Source organism: Elephas maximus, chromosome 4, assembly GCF_024166365.1.
Source record: "Elephas maximus indicus isolate mEleMax1 chromosome 4, mEleMax1 primary haplotype, whole genome shotgun sequence".
Taxonomy (NCBI): Eukaryota; Metazoa; Chordata; class Mammalia; order Proboscidea; family Elephantidae; genus Elephas; species Elephas maximus.
The window spans coordinates 39,975,813-39,991,322 of record NC_064822.1 but is presented as its reverse complement, the minus strand read 5'-3'; the positions used below and the strand labels follow the sequence as shown (position 1 = coordinate 39,991,322).

The following is a 15,510-nucleotide window of genomic DNA, read 5'->3' as shown; positions in this document are numbered from 1 at the left end:
AACACACACACACACACACAAGCAATATTCTATTACAGATTATTTGAAACCTAACATTGATGTAAAGAGAAATGACATCACAAGCCCAACCCAATGATGGGAAATGGAAGACTGAAAGACTGTTGAGTGGCATATTTTGTAAAGTCTCATTAACTCACTTGGCACACTATGTGAGACCTATCAGTGACAGGTAGGTTTCATTTTAAGAACCAATTCCCTAGTGTGCTGTGTTGAGAAGGATTCTAAAAACTGAGCCTAAGTTCAGCAGATGGAGTGATCCCTGCCATTTCTAATTTAACTACCAAATAATCATTCTACTGCAGTAACTTGAAAACTACGAATCAATTCTTTCTTATCAGCAAATGCAACAGCTATACTGAACTATATGCAATTTGCCTCAGGATATAAAATGACCTACAGTGTAGGTTAAATATTATTACAATTAAGCTTTCTAGTTTTTGCTGTAATAAATAAATTTGGTTAGTGTCCAAACCAGATACGAAATTCTGTGTCATTGTAGACTATATTATAGCAAATTTTCAGTATGCATGTTTTTTGGTAGTTTTAAAAATAAAGAAGTCAAAACATTGAGAAGACACATTTGTTTTTTTATCAGTGACTCATCTGGCACTAGAGACCTCTGGTGGGGGGTGGTGAAGCTATTATTCTATTAAAGGTGAGGAGTATATAGTCACTGCTCTAAATATCATTATTTGACTACTAAATAAACTGTTTTATTATATAAAGTAATATAATACATATTTGATGGAGAGAAGAAGAAACGAAAATTTTATTTAACTGAATGTTTTTCACAAACAAGTTAGGAAAAAATACAAAATATTCAAGTTTAGTAAAAGTAGTGTTTTAAAATAAGAAAGTGAAAATTAAAAGTAAGAGACAACTTTATGGTTTTGAACACTTATTCCTTAGTTATCTATTCCTATCATCAAAATAGGAGCACTGGAAGCTCAGTTGTTAAGAGCTACAGCGAGCTATGGCTGCTAACCAAAAGATTAGCAGTTGAAACCCATCAGGTGCTCCTTGGAAACCCTATGGGGCACTTCTACCCTGTACTATAGGGTCACTATCAATCGGAATTGACTTGACGGTAACGGTTTTTGTTTTTTGTTTTGGTTTATCGTCAAAATAGACCTCAGAGAGAAAGATTTCTTTTTAAAAAAGGTATGGTTTTTAAAAATGTCTTAACACATTCATTCTAACCTTGCTTTCCTAATGAATACAAAAAGTGCTGTTACCTATGGAATACTTAGCCTTGAATCCAACGTGAGTGGGGCTGTTATCAGACCGGAATCTCAAGTACATGACTTCTTCTGAGGACAGCTGACTGCTGGGCAGAGATGTCCCACAAAATTTGGAAAGTACTGGTGCATTCGAATCAGCTCCATCCCGCAACTCGAGGTAATTGGAAGTACAGCTAAAGGGAGAAAAAAGTCTGTGTAATGTATAAGGCCAATTGGTTTGACACATTTTGATAATAAAGACATCAATGACTTTCTTTCAGGGCATTATTAAATCATTCCTGTAGCATAAGATACTATGACAGTCAGTTTAAGCTGCATTTCTCTTTAGAATGCCATATAATATTTTTCCTAATGATAATAAACTCTTTAGTAGCGCAAGAAAGATAGGTTTTACATGTGCCACACGGAAGGATATTTATTGGCCTTCCATAATCTTGTATTAATTTCACAGATATAAAAGTCATCCTCAATTTACCTCCCAGGAATTAAAAAAAAAAAGCTACAAGTGCTTTGTCTCACACGATGATCTGTTACGTTTCATACGACATAGATGAACTCTTGGCAGTTCTGCACCCAGGCTAATGGAGAGTCTCAGCTGGAACTTTCCGGGTGTCCATAAAATCGAACATGTATTTAACCATATTTATGAGCAAGTCAATTAGCTAATAATACTCGGTGAGCAGAAAGGTATTATTATATCCAGTGCCCACAATGGTAAGGAAAAGCTCTGTATCCAAGTTTTGTACCATACATGTATTTATGCAAATGTATACACACTTTTGTTAAAAGAAAAACTACATGTGCTTTTGTCAGTCTGTGTAATTACCTTTTGTGTTCAACATAGTAAGACATATCCCATCCCATGGTTTGTAATGCTTTAAGAATTCTTATTAAATACAACCAAAAAAACACCTAACTTGTTGCTCTCAAATCAGTTCTGATTCATAGCAACCCTATAGGACAGAGTAGAACTGCCCCACAGGGTTTCCAAGGCTGTAAATCTTTCTGGAAGCAGATTGCCACATTTTTCTCCCCAGGAGTGGCCTGTGGGTTTCAACCACCAACCTTTTGGTTAGCAGCCAAGCACTTAACCACTGTGCCACCAGGGCTCTTTTATTAAATAGAGATTGGGAAATTGTACTGTACTTGGTTTAGTCCTTTTTCTGACACTGGTGACCCCTGGTGTCAAATCACACAAATTCCCATTTGCTAAACAGATATTTTATCATTTATGACATTGAGTATGAGACTGGGCAAATAAATACACTTCTAGCGGAGACACTATACTTTTCCTGTGGGAGGAAAAATGGGTATTATAAATCTCAAGCAACCATCCTCAGTGTCTCCTGCAGGATGTACAGAGGGTCACCGGGGACAATATCTGTGCACCTAATCTACTTGGTTGATGGGAAAGGGGCTGACAGGCAACAGTTCTCAGGCTTCAGACATTAAGCATTTCCCTTCATCCCTAGATTTCCTATGCGCTTTTTATACCTATACTGGTGAGAAAAGAAGGAATAAATTATTCTGAGACATGACAGCTAAAAAATAGTAACTCTGGGTAAGAGAAAAATTAAATGGAAGTAACCTACTCGGGCGTTGTTTCAATATAGAATTGGTCTTCAAACTGTAGCTGTACGCTCTTTTCAGGAGGAGCAGATAGGATCCAAACGCAATCAGCGTGCTGGGGATAATTACTCGGGTGGTTGGGGGAGGTTACATATCCAGCAGAATCATCATCACGGATATAAATATTGCCCCCGCAAGCTGTCAGGAAGCACAGTTAAATCAATCTACAATCTGGTAAAGGAGGACACAGTCCACTGATGCCATCATTTTTTTTAAGTCAATTTATCTCCATTTCCAATCTCAATTTCCTTTCAGCTTGAATTGTCCTTATTCTTAAGCAAATAAATTCTGAGTCTGCTATTGAGGGAGCCACCAGAAGATGTATCACTCTTTAATTTGCCAAACAATATACTTTTTTCTCACTGGATACTTCGCTCTTCTTTAAAGCCAACAAAATGATTATGGCACACGGTACATACAGAACATCTTTGAAGCATTAACGTGTGCTTAGATAAACATGCAAGTATCCTAGCAGTTTTAACATCCTACTGATTGCTCAGTTTAATAGGATGGTGCAGAGTCTTGCTCTTTAAATGTTTACAAGACTAAGCAGATTCCCACACCTCTGCGGGCATTTGTTCATTATGCTTCTGCAGGACACAGGTGCATTTGAAGAATAGGAGATGAACAGCATGAGATAATTTATTAGTCTTTTTTTTTTTTTGCAAGAAGAGAAAGGAGCTTTTATATTTCTCTTCTGAAAGACCAAAATATTACACAGAAATACTTTCCTTTTATTAATAAACATTCATTGGAAACATCAACAAACAAATCATGCAGAAGTTAACTGTATACTCACAATGCCAGTGTAATTAACCTGTCCAATAACTTAGCCTCACAGATACTTGATCCGCTAAACTCTAGTGACATTTATTTCTGCTCTCGCCGAGCCACTTATGGTCACATTCTGAATTTTGTCATTACCCAGAACTCCTCCATCTCTGAAATCCTAAATTCAAATTCCCTTGACTGCCTTCAACTTCCTTACCCCTTGTTTTCCTTTAGAATTGCTGTGCAAAATTCCAATATCGTGATTGTTCTCCATTCAACCCATTCATGAAAATTGATGGCACGACAAACACATGTTCTCTAACCTCGACACTGTCAGGCATTCCTTCCTTTCTTTTGATATAAACTACAACAGCCATGTGAAACTCTGCTATGCTCCGTTAACGCTTTATGTATTCTCCCCATTTCCTCTCGATTCTCAGCACACTACTTTGACTTCTACTTCAGAAAGAAAGCAAATCACATGAGAACTCCCTCAATTTGTTACCCCTTTTCTATGGCTGCTAACCAAAAGGTGGGCAGTTTGAATCCACGAGCTGCTCCTTGGGAACCCTGTGGCGCAGTTCTACTCTGTCTATTGGGTTGCTATTAGTCAGAATCAACTCAAGACAAGAAGTTTGCGGGGGGCGGGGGGGGGGACGTTGTTTGTTTTGGGTTTCGGCATATCCTTAGTAAATTCATCAGCATCTCTACTCTCTTTTGTTTTTTTTTCAGACATTGTCTTCCTGTATCTCTAGATCAGGTTCCCGTTCTCTATCTCCTCAGGGACCATGTTCTATTTAACTCTTCTCCTCTTCCTCTGCTTTTACTGTCTCTCTCTCTTCCTCTCCCTTTCTCCCTTCTTTCCCTTTTACATTCCACATTTCACATGGTCATATAATTTACAGTCACTCTCTATTCCTCACACCCTTTTAGTCTTTTCCTGTAACTCTTCGGAAACCCTGGTGGTGTAGTAGTTAAGAGCTATTGCTGTTAACCAAAAGGTCAGCAGTTCGAACCCACCAGGCAATCCTTGGAAACTACATTGGGCAGCTCTACTTTAATAATATTTATTTTATACCCACAGCACTTATCATGGTTGGCCACATCTTCCTTCTTTCAATTTCTTCTTTTAGCTTCCTGGACACCAAGCTCTCCTTGTTCTTCTTTTACCGCTTCATTATTCCCCTTCTGGTCTTTGGGTGCCTCTTTCCTGACATTTCTGGAGATTTCCAGGAATACCTCTGTGGCATTTCATCTTCTTGCTCTAAATATTTCTCTGATTAATGTCATCCATCTTCATGACTTAAACAACAACCAGTCTGCTAATGGTTCCCATATTTAGAGATTCAGCCTGAATTCCTCTTCTGACATTCAGACTCACTTTTCCAAAGGATGTAATCCAGGTATTTTGAAATGAACACACCCAATACTAATCTTATCATCTGCTTAACATCCAGAGTTCCATATGTGAATGAGCGACAGTATCATCTCCCTCAAATACTAACAGTCCCTATCACCTTCCCTACTTTTTTCTCGTAAGCATATTTTACCATATGACATATGTATTTTATTTGTATATTATCTGTGTTTTGACAATAAAATCAAGCTCCCTGAGGACATAGATTTTATTTGTTTACTGCTATATCCCCACACCTAGTACAGAGCCTGTCACCAGGCAGGTTCTCAAAAAATGTTTGTGGAAGGAAAGAATCCACCTAGTCAGAAACATAGCGGTCATCCGTGGCTCCTTCTCTCCTCTCCCAAATCTAACTGACCTCCAAATTCACTCAATGCCACATTTATAACATCTGTGAATATGTTCTCTTCTCTTCATCCTTCTGCCACTGTCTTAGTTATTATTATGCCCCCTAATAATTAGTTCCTGAATTACTCTTTCTTCTTGTCTCCATACCTTAATCTTGCGCCTTCCAGTATGTTTTCAATGCTACAGCCAAATTAATGTTTCTAATGATCATGTCACTCATGCTTTTGATAAAATATTTTAATGGTTCTCCCTTTCTTTCAGGTTAACATTCTGACTCCTTATCATGGCATCTACCACCCTTAGTATTATGATTTCTGCCTGCTTCACTACCATTAAATCTACCTCCTTTTGACTTCTATCTCATGCCATTGAGACCTTACGTGTTGTTATAACCTTTCTTCACTGATTGACAAGTCTCTATTCATCTTCCTCCTCTGGCTGACTTCTCTGATCCTTTGGGCTAGGTGTTTCTCTTACACATTTAAATAGCTCTGGATAAACTCCTCTGTCTAGCACTTGTTCTACCATGTTCTAATTGTCTCTTCGTTCCTCTGTCTCCTCTACTGCGCCATTATCTCCTTGACAGAACTTGGTAGCTTGCACAGTATGAAGCACTTTGTAATGGTTTGGCAATTAATAAACCAATTAATCAGGGTGAGGATAAAAAGCATCTAGCATAGGGACATAGAAATCTCAGTCAACTATACTGAAAAAGCATCTCTGGAGAAAGAAGTTATGGAAAATAGGCAAGTTGAATGCCAAAAGTTATTCACAAAAACGTATGTTGAAAGCTAAGAAATGGGAGTGGCATAGAAGTAGATATGGTGGAGAGATAGGGAAGTAGAAGCCTTCCTGTAGTTAAGGGAAATGGTTGAATTAGAAAGTTGTTTTTTGCCATCGAGTTGGCTCAGACTTATGGCTGCCCAATGTACAAGAAAACAAGATGTGATCATACTGTTTGGTGCTGCCAAGTAATAGCTTTTGAAATCAAAAGCCCTTTGTTTAAGTCTAATATTAAGGGCCGGCAGAAGCTTTAAGAGAGGTGAGGAGAAGATGGTCGCCATAACCATAGTTGCATGAATAGTGGGTCCACAAAGGAATAGAAGACTCATAGTCTTTGAAATAGATCCTTAATATACCTGGATTACCAGTAAATGTTGGCTTTAAAAATATAAACCAAGACTGAGTCTATCATGGATAAAGATTTAAAAAGTAGAGTTATGTGGGATGGAGCAAAGTCAACTCTCTGGACACGAGACTCTGTTACAGATAATGCCTCAGTACCCAGTGGAATCCAGCCTGTTAATGAAAAAAAAAACAGCAAATCTCAGGGTGGAGCTAGGGAGGGAGAAGAAACTTATATCCAGTAAGTAATGGGGCTAATGTTCACAGAGCTGTGTTCTGAAAAGTTCTTTCCAAATGTAAGAGCAGTGTTTACTAGGAAGTAACACAGTACATTCCCTATGGTCATGGAGCCTATTCAAGTTATTAAACAACTTTCTGTGTCAGTTGGCAGAGAGTTTTCTTTTTTCTCCTTTCCCAAAATGAAGAAACTATGCTGACATTTTAATTCTCATATTTTGCATACTTGTAATAAAATACATGGTTTCACTTAGATTACAATGTAGTTTGAACTTAAACCAAAAACATCCGCCCAAATCTTTTTAAAACAAAGCAATAGTTTAGTTAAACTACTAAAAAAAAAATCTGTCTTGAGCATTGTGCTCTTTTAAGAACTATCTATACGGGACTAAAGCAACAAAGCAACTCGAAAGATTAGGTAAGAATTTTAGGGGTCAGTGAGTTTATGTTAATGAGGGTGGAACAACTCAGAGAAAGAGAGTGAGAATGGCTGCACAACTCGAAGCATGTAATCAATGTCACTGAATTGTACATGTAGAAATGGCTCAATTGATATACGTTTTGCTGCATACATTCTCAACATCAACAACAAAATTTTTTTTAATGTATTTTAGACATATTCAGGAACTGGGGATTCAGGTCATAGAATCATCTTGAAATCCATATTAATTAATTTCTTTGCAGACAAGCAAAGATTTATTATTTACATTGCTCTCTACTGACACTACTTCCTTTCCTTAAGCTATGCTTATTTATTTACTTAATTAAGCTTTATACAAAAATAAATGTCACGGGAATTAAATCATTACAGCAGAATTAAATATAATTACAATCAGATGTAAGTAAAGGTAATTAAGATCACTGCAATAATATATAATAAAGTGGGTACTAATAAAATCAGAGGGTTGCGTGTTCATCTAAAAGGAAGCATAAAAATGATTATAAAACAAGGCAATTAGCATTCTTACAATGTCACTGTAACTGAAAATAGCTTACAATTATACATTTTATAATGGGAAGGTCTAAGGAATTTCAGGGGATCATTAAGAAGTGCTCAATTCACAATCATGGAGAATTTCACTTTGGTCACTCATTGCATATGTGGCCTTGGAAAAGTTTAAGCCTCATTTTACTTATCTATAAAATGGGAATAATGATACTTTCCTTAAAAAGTAGTCATGATGAGACATTGAAATATCGAGAATATAGTAGGTGCTTGATAATAGGTAGCTATTTTTATTAACATTCTTACTCTTAGTTCAAAAAGAAAATTTTACAAATTTTTTTTCTCAAATCTATTTAAATGAGGTAAACCAAACAATTGTAGGAAAAGTACAGACTTTAATCTCAGTGAAAATACTCACCCAAACTCTTTGCTTCATACTTGATCTTAAATCCTTGCCCTCCATTGCTATTATCAGAAATAAACTGAGCAAACATCTCATTATCCGAGGTGAACATAGTAGACGAGGGGTGACTACCACAAAAATGACCATTTCCTCCATGGGGTCCCAAGGGTGGAGAATAAATATCAGGTCCATTTTTTAGCTGGAAAGGCAAATTAAAATGTCATAAATTACTTCATGTTGTAAAAGATGAAGTGAAAAAGTCCTATCGATTTGTGTCCCAGGAGGAAAAAATTGTCATTTCATTTTCTGAATCAAGTCTGCAGAGAAAGTAATGAGAAAGGGTAGCGAACAAGACCTACCACCAAATAATCCCCCTGGTTGCAAGAAGAATCACCATTTGGAATCTGGAATGGCTGTTCAAAATGGACAGCAATGGTCAGACCACTCTGAACCAGAACATGCCAAGAGCAGTTGAGGCTGGGAGGGTAGGCTTCAGGATACATGGGGGATGTAATAACCCCTCTGTCTGCATGCAAATAGCCACCACAACCTTCATAAGAAAAGACAAAGAGAGGTAATTCCAATGACATAAACACTAGATATTTATGCTTAATTGTTTTTCTTGAGGATTTCCCAAGCATAGGCAATAGAAATGTGGTTTGAAACTAACTACAACAAAGTGTAGGAAATTATTAGTATATCAAGTTTCTATTGTGCACCCACTATTGGGTGCCCTAAACATCCGTTAAGATCTGGGAGTACCGAGGTAAGCAATAAAAACAAATTCCTTGCTCTCATGAAGCTTACTAATTTATAGATGAGGAAACATGCATTAAACAAATATATAACATGTGAGATGGTGATAAGTTCTTTAAAGAAGAACAAGTGGTGGTGCATGGGGAGTAGGGCACGGTATTGTTGGGGGAAGTTAGGGAAGACCACGCTAATGTCAGGGAAACATTTGAACGAAGGCCTGAATGAAATGAAGGACCCAGCCACATGATTTTGTGGGAGAAGACAAATCTAGGTCAGAAAACACTGCCGAGGCTTGGAGTATTAGAGGTGCATCAAGTAGACTGGATGGGCTGAGTAAAAGTTTGCAAAGGTAACAGGACATTGTTAGAAAGGGCTTTCTTCTGCATAAGAAGAGGAAGACATTGGAGGGTTTTGAGCAGCAGAATGACATAATCTGACTTAAATTCTAAAGGGCCACTTTGTCTGCAATGCTTAGCCTAGAAGGCGAAAGGCATTAAAAAATAGAAGCAGGGTGTCCAATAAGGAGGTGATTGCTTACGTCCGAGGAGAGATGGTGGATGCCTGGACTAGGATGGCAGCAGTCAGTAGAAATGGTGAGAAGTGGTTTGACTCTAGATATATTGTGAGGGTAGAAGCATGGAGAACTGTTGATGGTTAGGATACAGAGTGTGAGAAAAAGAGAAAATTAAGGATGACACCAAGTTGTTTTTTTTTTTTTTTGCTTTTTGTTTAAATGAATAGAAGAACATACTTTCCACTTACTAAGATTAGAAGATTATGAAGAGTGTGGAATGAACAGCTTTGGGAGGAGGGGTAGGAAAGAGTGGAATCAAGAGTTTTGTTCTTCACATGGTTACGTTTTATCTTTTGGACATGGAGGTGTCAGGGGTGTGTGTGTGTGTGTGTGAGAGAGAGAGAGAGAGAGAGAGAAACTCTGGTAATATAGTGGTTAGGAGCTATGGCTGCAAACCTAAAGGTCAGCAATTTGAATCTACCAGGCACTCCTTGGAAGCTTTATGGGGAAGTCCTACCTACCCTGTCCTATAGGGTCGCTATGAGTCAGAATCGGCTTGACGGCAATGGGTTTGTTTCTTTATTTGTGTGTGTGTGTGTGTGTGCATACATATATATAAAATGGAGTTCCCGGGGTGGTGCAAATAGTTAACACACTCAGCTGCTAACAAAATATTTGCAGGTAAGAGTGTATCCAAAGACACCTTAGAAGAAAGGCCTGGCATCTACTTACAAAAAATCAGCCACTGCATACCCTGTGGAGCACAGTTCTACTCTGACACACATGGGGTCACAATGAGTCAAGCCAACCCGACAACAACTGGTGCTGGTGGTGATTTTGTTTATAACAGCTGTCAAGTACATATGTTCATACAAATATACATAATGAGAGAGTGAGAGGTTGGGAGCTGAGGGAAAAAAGCGGATGGAGAAGGCATTAATTTGCCAGTTGTCAGGGACTCAACAGGTCATGGGCAAGTGTGTGTAGAGAGCTCACACAGCTAGATAAATCACAGAGGTGATATTTATCTTAAAACTCACTAAACCAAACCCACTGCCGTCGAGCCAATTCTGACTCAGAGTGACCCTACAGGACAGAGTAGAACTGCCCCATAGAGTTTCCAAGGAGCACCTGGTGGATTCGAACTGCCGACCTCTCAGTTAGCAGCTGTAGCACTTAACCACTATTCCACCAGGGTTTCCAAATTTAGGTCTGTTTAATTCAAAGCCCATTCTCTTAAACCACAATATGAACTGCCTTCCTCGAGTGTGAGGAGAATAATTTATCCTGGATTGTCCCCTACTTTATAAAAGGCACATAGGTAACAGTGGAGGAAATATTAGATTAATTTTTAATGTCTAGATTGAGAACCTACTCTAAAATTGTGTTTTTCGGTTAAACGCCTGAGAGTTTTTAGATATTTCATGGACTACTTCGTTAACTTTCATCAGTTTGGGATTTGAATTTATTACTGGGCTTCACGTTTTGTCAAGTTTTGAAAAATCTCAGTCTTACTCAGCACTACAGCATTTCATACACTGTGCACATTCTCTGACTCACCAAGGTCATTATTTCAAGAGCAAGGAACTCTTCATGCCAACACTCAGATGGATGGTTTTAACCAAGAGATTTATGAAGATTTCTTCTATATTATATTTACTGGTTGTTCTTTAGAGGGAAGATAACTCTGGCTTTAATTCCCTTGATGTGTTGTGGATCTGTCTTCTAGTTCCAGCCCTCAGAGAGGCAGAAACATATGTTTTACAGATCTTTTAGCGTACCTAACAAAAACATACCTCCTTAGGAGGGAAGAGACCTGAAGGCAGGAGACCCTTTTGCACAACTTGACCAGACTTTTTGGATTTGGACTCAGGGCTCAGCACGGGACATAGCACAGCCATCCAGAGGCTTGTGCCCTCTGGTTCATGACTTGGGTCTCGCCATGGTAAAATGACCAGAGCACATTCGGGAGGGAGAAAGAGATAAGAAGAACCAAAAAAAAAAAAAAAAACCAAACCCCTTTGCAATCAAGTCAATTCCGACTCATAGCGCCCCTACAGAACAGAGTAGAACTGCCCCATAGTTTCCAAGGAGTAGCTGATGGATTTCAACTGCCAGTCTTTGGGTTAGCAGCCAAGCTCTAAACCACCGCACCACATTAGGGAGCGAGAAAGAGAAGAGAAGACGAGAAGCGAGAAAATAATGTTTGAAAATATTACTCTTGTGAAAGGACGCATTGAAGCCTGCCCCCGTTACGCTGAAGTCGGAGGTGAATCGGATCAGCATGTACTCGCCAGTAGACCGGATGGGCCCGGGGATTTCTCTGCCACACAGGACTGCTAGTTCCTGGGCCAGGTTACTGTCTCCTATGACCAAAGAAAAGAAACGTCAGCATGAAAATACAATGTCTTTTTTTTTTTTTAAGAATCTACTCTACCATCATTTGCAACCCGTCTAGAGAGGTTCACACATTTTTGCAGAGCATCACAATTCCTGGGAGATAATGTGGTTCACAAAAAGAGGGAAACCCCAGGGGTTACATCATTCTGTCTCCAGCTTGTAATGGTGTCGCCTGCCTTTTTCTTTACTCTTTTTGATAAAGACTTCTTGGACGGTTCCCACAGTTTTTCTAAAATCTGGCTGCAGTTCTTCCTGGCACTAAAACTCAAAATCAGAGTACATGGGATTAGGAAGTGATCAAGGACGAAGTGTTTTTGTGAGTGTTAAATACAGCCTCTGCTTGAAAGTACTCTGACCGCTGAAGGTCAAGTATCTAAAAGAGAAAAACAGGATGCTTCCTCAATGTCAGCTCATTTATTAACATTGTGAGCTCATTCACTAAGAGGGATCCAACTCTTACATGATGCTTTCTTCAACTCCAGAGAGTTTTCTTTTTTTTTTATTCTTTGTATGTTTTTTATTTGTTTCGTTGTTAAAAGAACACACATATTTCTACGTGCCCATGTGCCCACACATGTAGAAGAGGAGAAAAGAAGCCCCATGAGACTGTTTCAGCAAGCGTGCCCTCCTTGGAGAGAAGCAAACGGTTGCTGGGTCACTGCATGGCTACCTTTCCTTTCACTTGTCTTGGATTTAAGTTTCCATCAAACCAACTGTCCCAGCCCAAACCAGAATGGAGCAGAAGGGATTAAAGCAGACTTGGATTCCTTGGCTGGGAAAATGCAGGCAAGTTTTTTCCCCTAAGGCAGAGAATTAACAAATGTCAAACCTATAAAAAGCAGAAATAGAGTATGAGGAAATTTGCCCTTTTACAAAACCAGCAAAATGAATCCTTTTTAACATAGACCACTACTTAAACTCACTAATTATGAACTGCTTTAGTTTTAGTTTTTTTTTTTTTTAGAAAGCAAAAGCAAGTTATTTTCTATTTCTGTTTTACAAATGGAATGACATAATTATAAATACAAGATGCTTAAAATGACATCTGGAAACTTTTGTATTTTTTACAGTTCAAAAGTTTATCCAAATAGTAATTTGTGTGTGTGTGTGATATATTATACCACAATAAAAAATAAATAAAATTTATTGTTATGGATTAAATTCTGTCCCCCCAAAATATGTGTTGTAATCTCTAACCTCTATGCCTATAGTTATAATCCCATTTGGGAAGTGGTTTTCTTTATTATGGTAATGAGGCAGGATTAGTGCAGGGTGTGTTTTGAGTCAATCTCTTTTGAGATATAAAAGAGAGTAAACAAGCAAGCAAGTAAGCAGAGATGGGGAGAGATGCCAAGCCACATGAAGATCACCCAGGAGCAGAAGTTCAAAGGAAATAAGCTTCCTCCAGAGCCGACGGAGAGAGAAAGCCTTCCCCTATAGCTGGCATCCTTAATTCTGACTTCTAGCTTCATAAACTATGTGAAAATTAATTTCTGTTCAGTAAAGCCACCCATTTGTGGTATTTCTGTTATAGCAGCCCTAGATAACTGAGCCATTTATCTAACTCCTTTTGTACTTATTATTTTTACTACACTATTTTGCTACATATTTCACTCCATATTGTTTTTGTTAATTTACTCTCTAATTGTATAACTTATCTCCTAATTATCAAATTTTAAAGTTCATTATATGTTGCAATGTTATTTATTTCATGTGTGAATATTTTATCTCAGTGAGCCTGGGTAGGGCCTATTGATCTTGACTTCTCTTCTAAACTTCACCCTAGCCTGTCTGACCAAACATTAAAAAAAAATAATAATAATCACTTACTTAGTCATTAACTAACTGATTAATTAGTAGATAACCCAGTAACCACAAGACGGTTGGTTCTCCCTGTCTCCACACTGAACATTGAGATACTTCTAGAACCTTCCAGAATCTCAAACATAGATTGCAGCGGAAACAAATTTGATCTTTAAACAGTGGGGCAAGTCAAAGAACTATAAAGGTTAAAGCTAGAAGATAAAGTTATTGATTATCTATCTAATCTAAGTTTATTTTATAGATGTGGAAAGTGAGGTCCCAAAACTATTAGTAACTAACAGTTTTTGAGCATTTACTCTATGCAAATATCACTTTCAGTGTTTTCCATGCAACATCTGAATTTATCTTTACAATAACACTATTAAGTTCACATTATGATTAGCCCCATTTTGTAGATAAGGAAACAAAAGGGATTTGTGACTTACTCGAGGGCCTGAAGCATAGAAATCAACAAGGATTTGGGCCCTGGAACACTAACTCCAGATGCCCCTAAACTTTGCTGGTAAGTTATCTAAGATCATAAAGAGAGTACCTCTCAGATCTAGGACTAGATAAAAGGGTTATTGATTTTCCAAACACTTTTTTCTTTCCTTTCTTTTTTTTTTTTTAACTCTTTCTAGGTTCAATGTAGTTACATAAAACTTCAGCTTGTTGGATATTTGATATGCAAAATTTATTGGTACCTGGCCTGGAAAAGACTGATTCAGTCTAGAACCATGATAACTCTGCAAAATGTGACTCAACTCTCCCAGGAAAGCTGCAGGTCCCTGTCTGGGGTGGTCCAGAAATGTTCACAGCCACCTGAGTACCAAGGACCAAGGGCCTGTGATGACTGGCCAATGGTACAAGTGGCCTATAAATACCATTGTTTGTGGCCAATTGGCTTTAGATATTTGCTTCAGAATGTCATATGTCCCTGCTACCCAGAAGCAAAAATATAGTTGGGCAGAGAATAATTGGACTTAAAATTTAACTCTAAGAATGTATGAATGCTGTGAAAATGGACAAAATACCCCCCAACTGGCACACAGTAGGCACTCAATGACTATTTGTGGAATGAGTAAACAAGGAAAAATTTAATCCATTAATGAGAAGTTATGGTTTATCATCTCATTATTTTATTTTATTTCTTTTTTGGCTAAGTGATTTGACTCTTAGAGTCCAGCCTCTTCAAAAGGGAAATGAAGTGACTCCTGCACTTGATTTTTCTCGTTGAATTTAGTGGAGGCCCTGGAGACAAGGGATCAAGAGAGTCCACCTTGTAGACAAGAGGTTGCCAAAAGCAAACACATGCTATTTTTGGTCCACAAATGTCCTGAAGCATTTTTAATTAATAGACAATATTTAATAACCAGGAAGTTTATAGGGCATTTTAGATGTCCGGCATCCCTTGGAAAATAGTAAGGTCCGTAACACTGAGCATGCCTTCCTAGAAAAAGCTGTCCCTTTATCACTCTCTTCTCCACTTCACCACATCACCTGTTCTGTTATTGTTGCTTCAGTAGGTACTTGAGTTTGAAACACCTGTAAATTAGAGAATGGCTCTCGAACTTCAGAGACCATTAGAATCATCTGGGGGCTAGGACTAGGGTGAGGGGAGGAGGTGCCAAAAACCTCAGAAATTGAGATAATTAATATTTCAATGTAACATTTAAATTTTTTTTAATTAATTTAAAATAAAAAAAGTTAAAATTTTAAATAAAGGCAGGGTATGACCCTACGCTTGTATGACCCTGCCTCCCACTCCTTACCCTAATCCAGGCCCTGGTTGGAGGGCTTGTTAAATCAAGGAGAATTGTTAAATCCGAGCTTCCAATTTAATGGGTCAGAGTGGGGCTGAGAATCTGCATTTCTCATGGGTTCCCAGGTGGTACTGAT

The 15,510-nt window shown here is 38.1% G+C and overlaps 1 protein-coding gene across 1 annotated transcript in view; it reads right to left on the bottom strand.

The window, feature by feature from the left end:
• Positions 1-15,510, bottom strand: part of CUBN (cubilin) — a 341,241-nt gene that overhangs the window by 87,354 nt on the left and 238,377 nt on the right. Inside the window, exons 41-45 of the mRNA XM_049881914.1 lie at positions 11,628-11,774; positions 8,498-8,688; positions 8,154-8,337; positions 2,855-3,029; positions 1,257-1,435 (exon numbers count right to left, since the gene is read on the bottom strand). Coding sequence (XP_049737871.1) covers positions 1,257-1,435; positions 2,855-3,029; positions 8,154-8,337; positions 8,498-8,688; positions 11,628-11,774 — 876 coding nt within the window. The remainder of the gene's footprint in view (positions 1-1,256; positions 1,436-2,854; positions 3,030-8,153; positions 8,338-8,497; positions 8,689-11,627; positions 11,775-15,510) is intronic.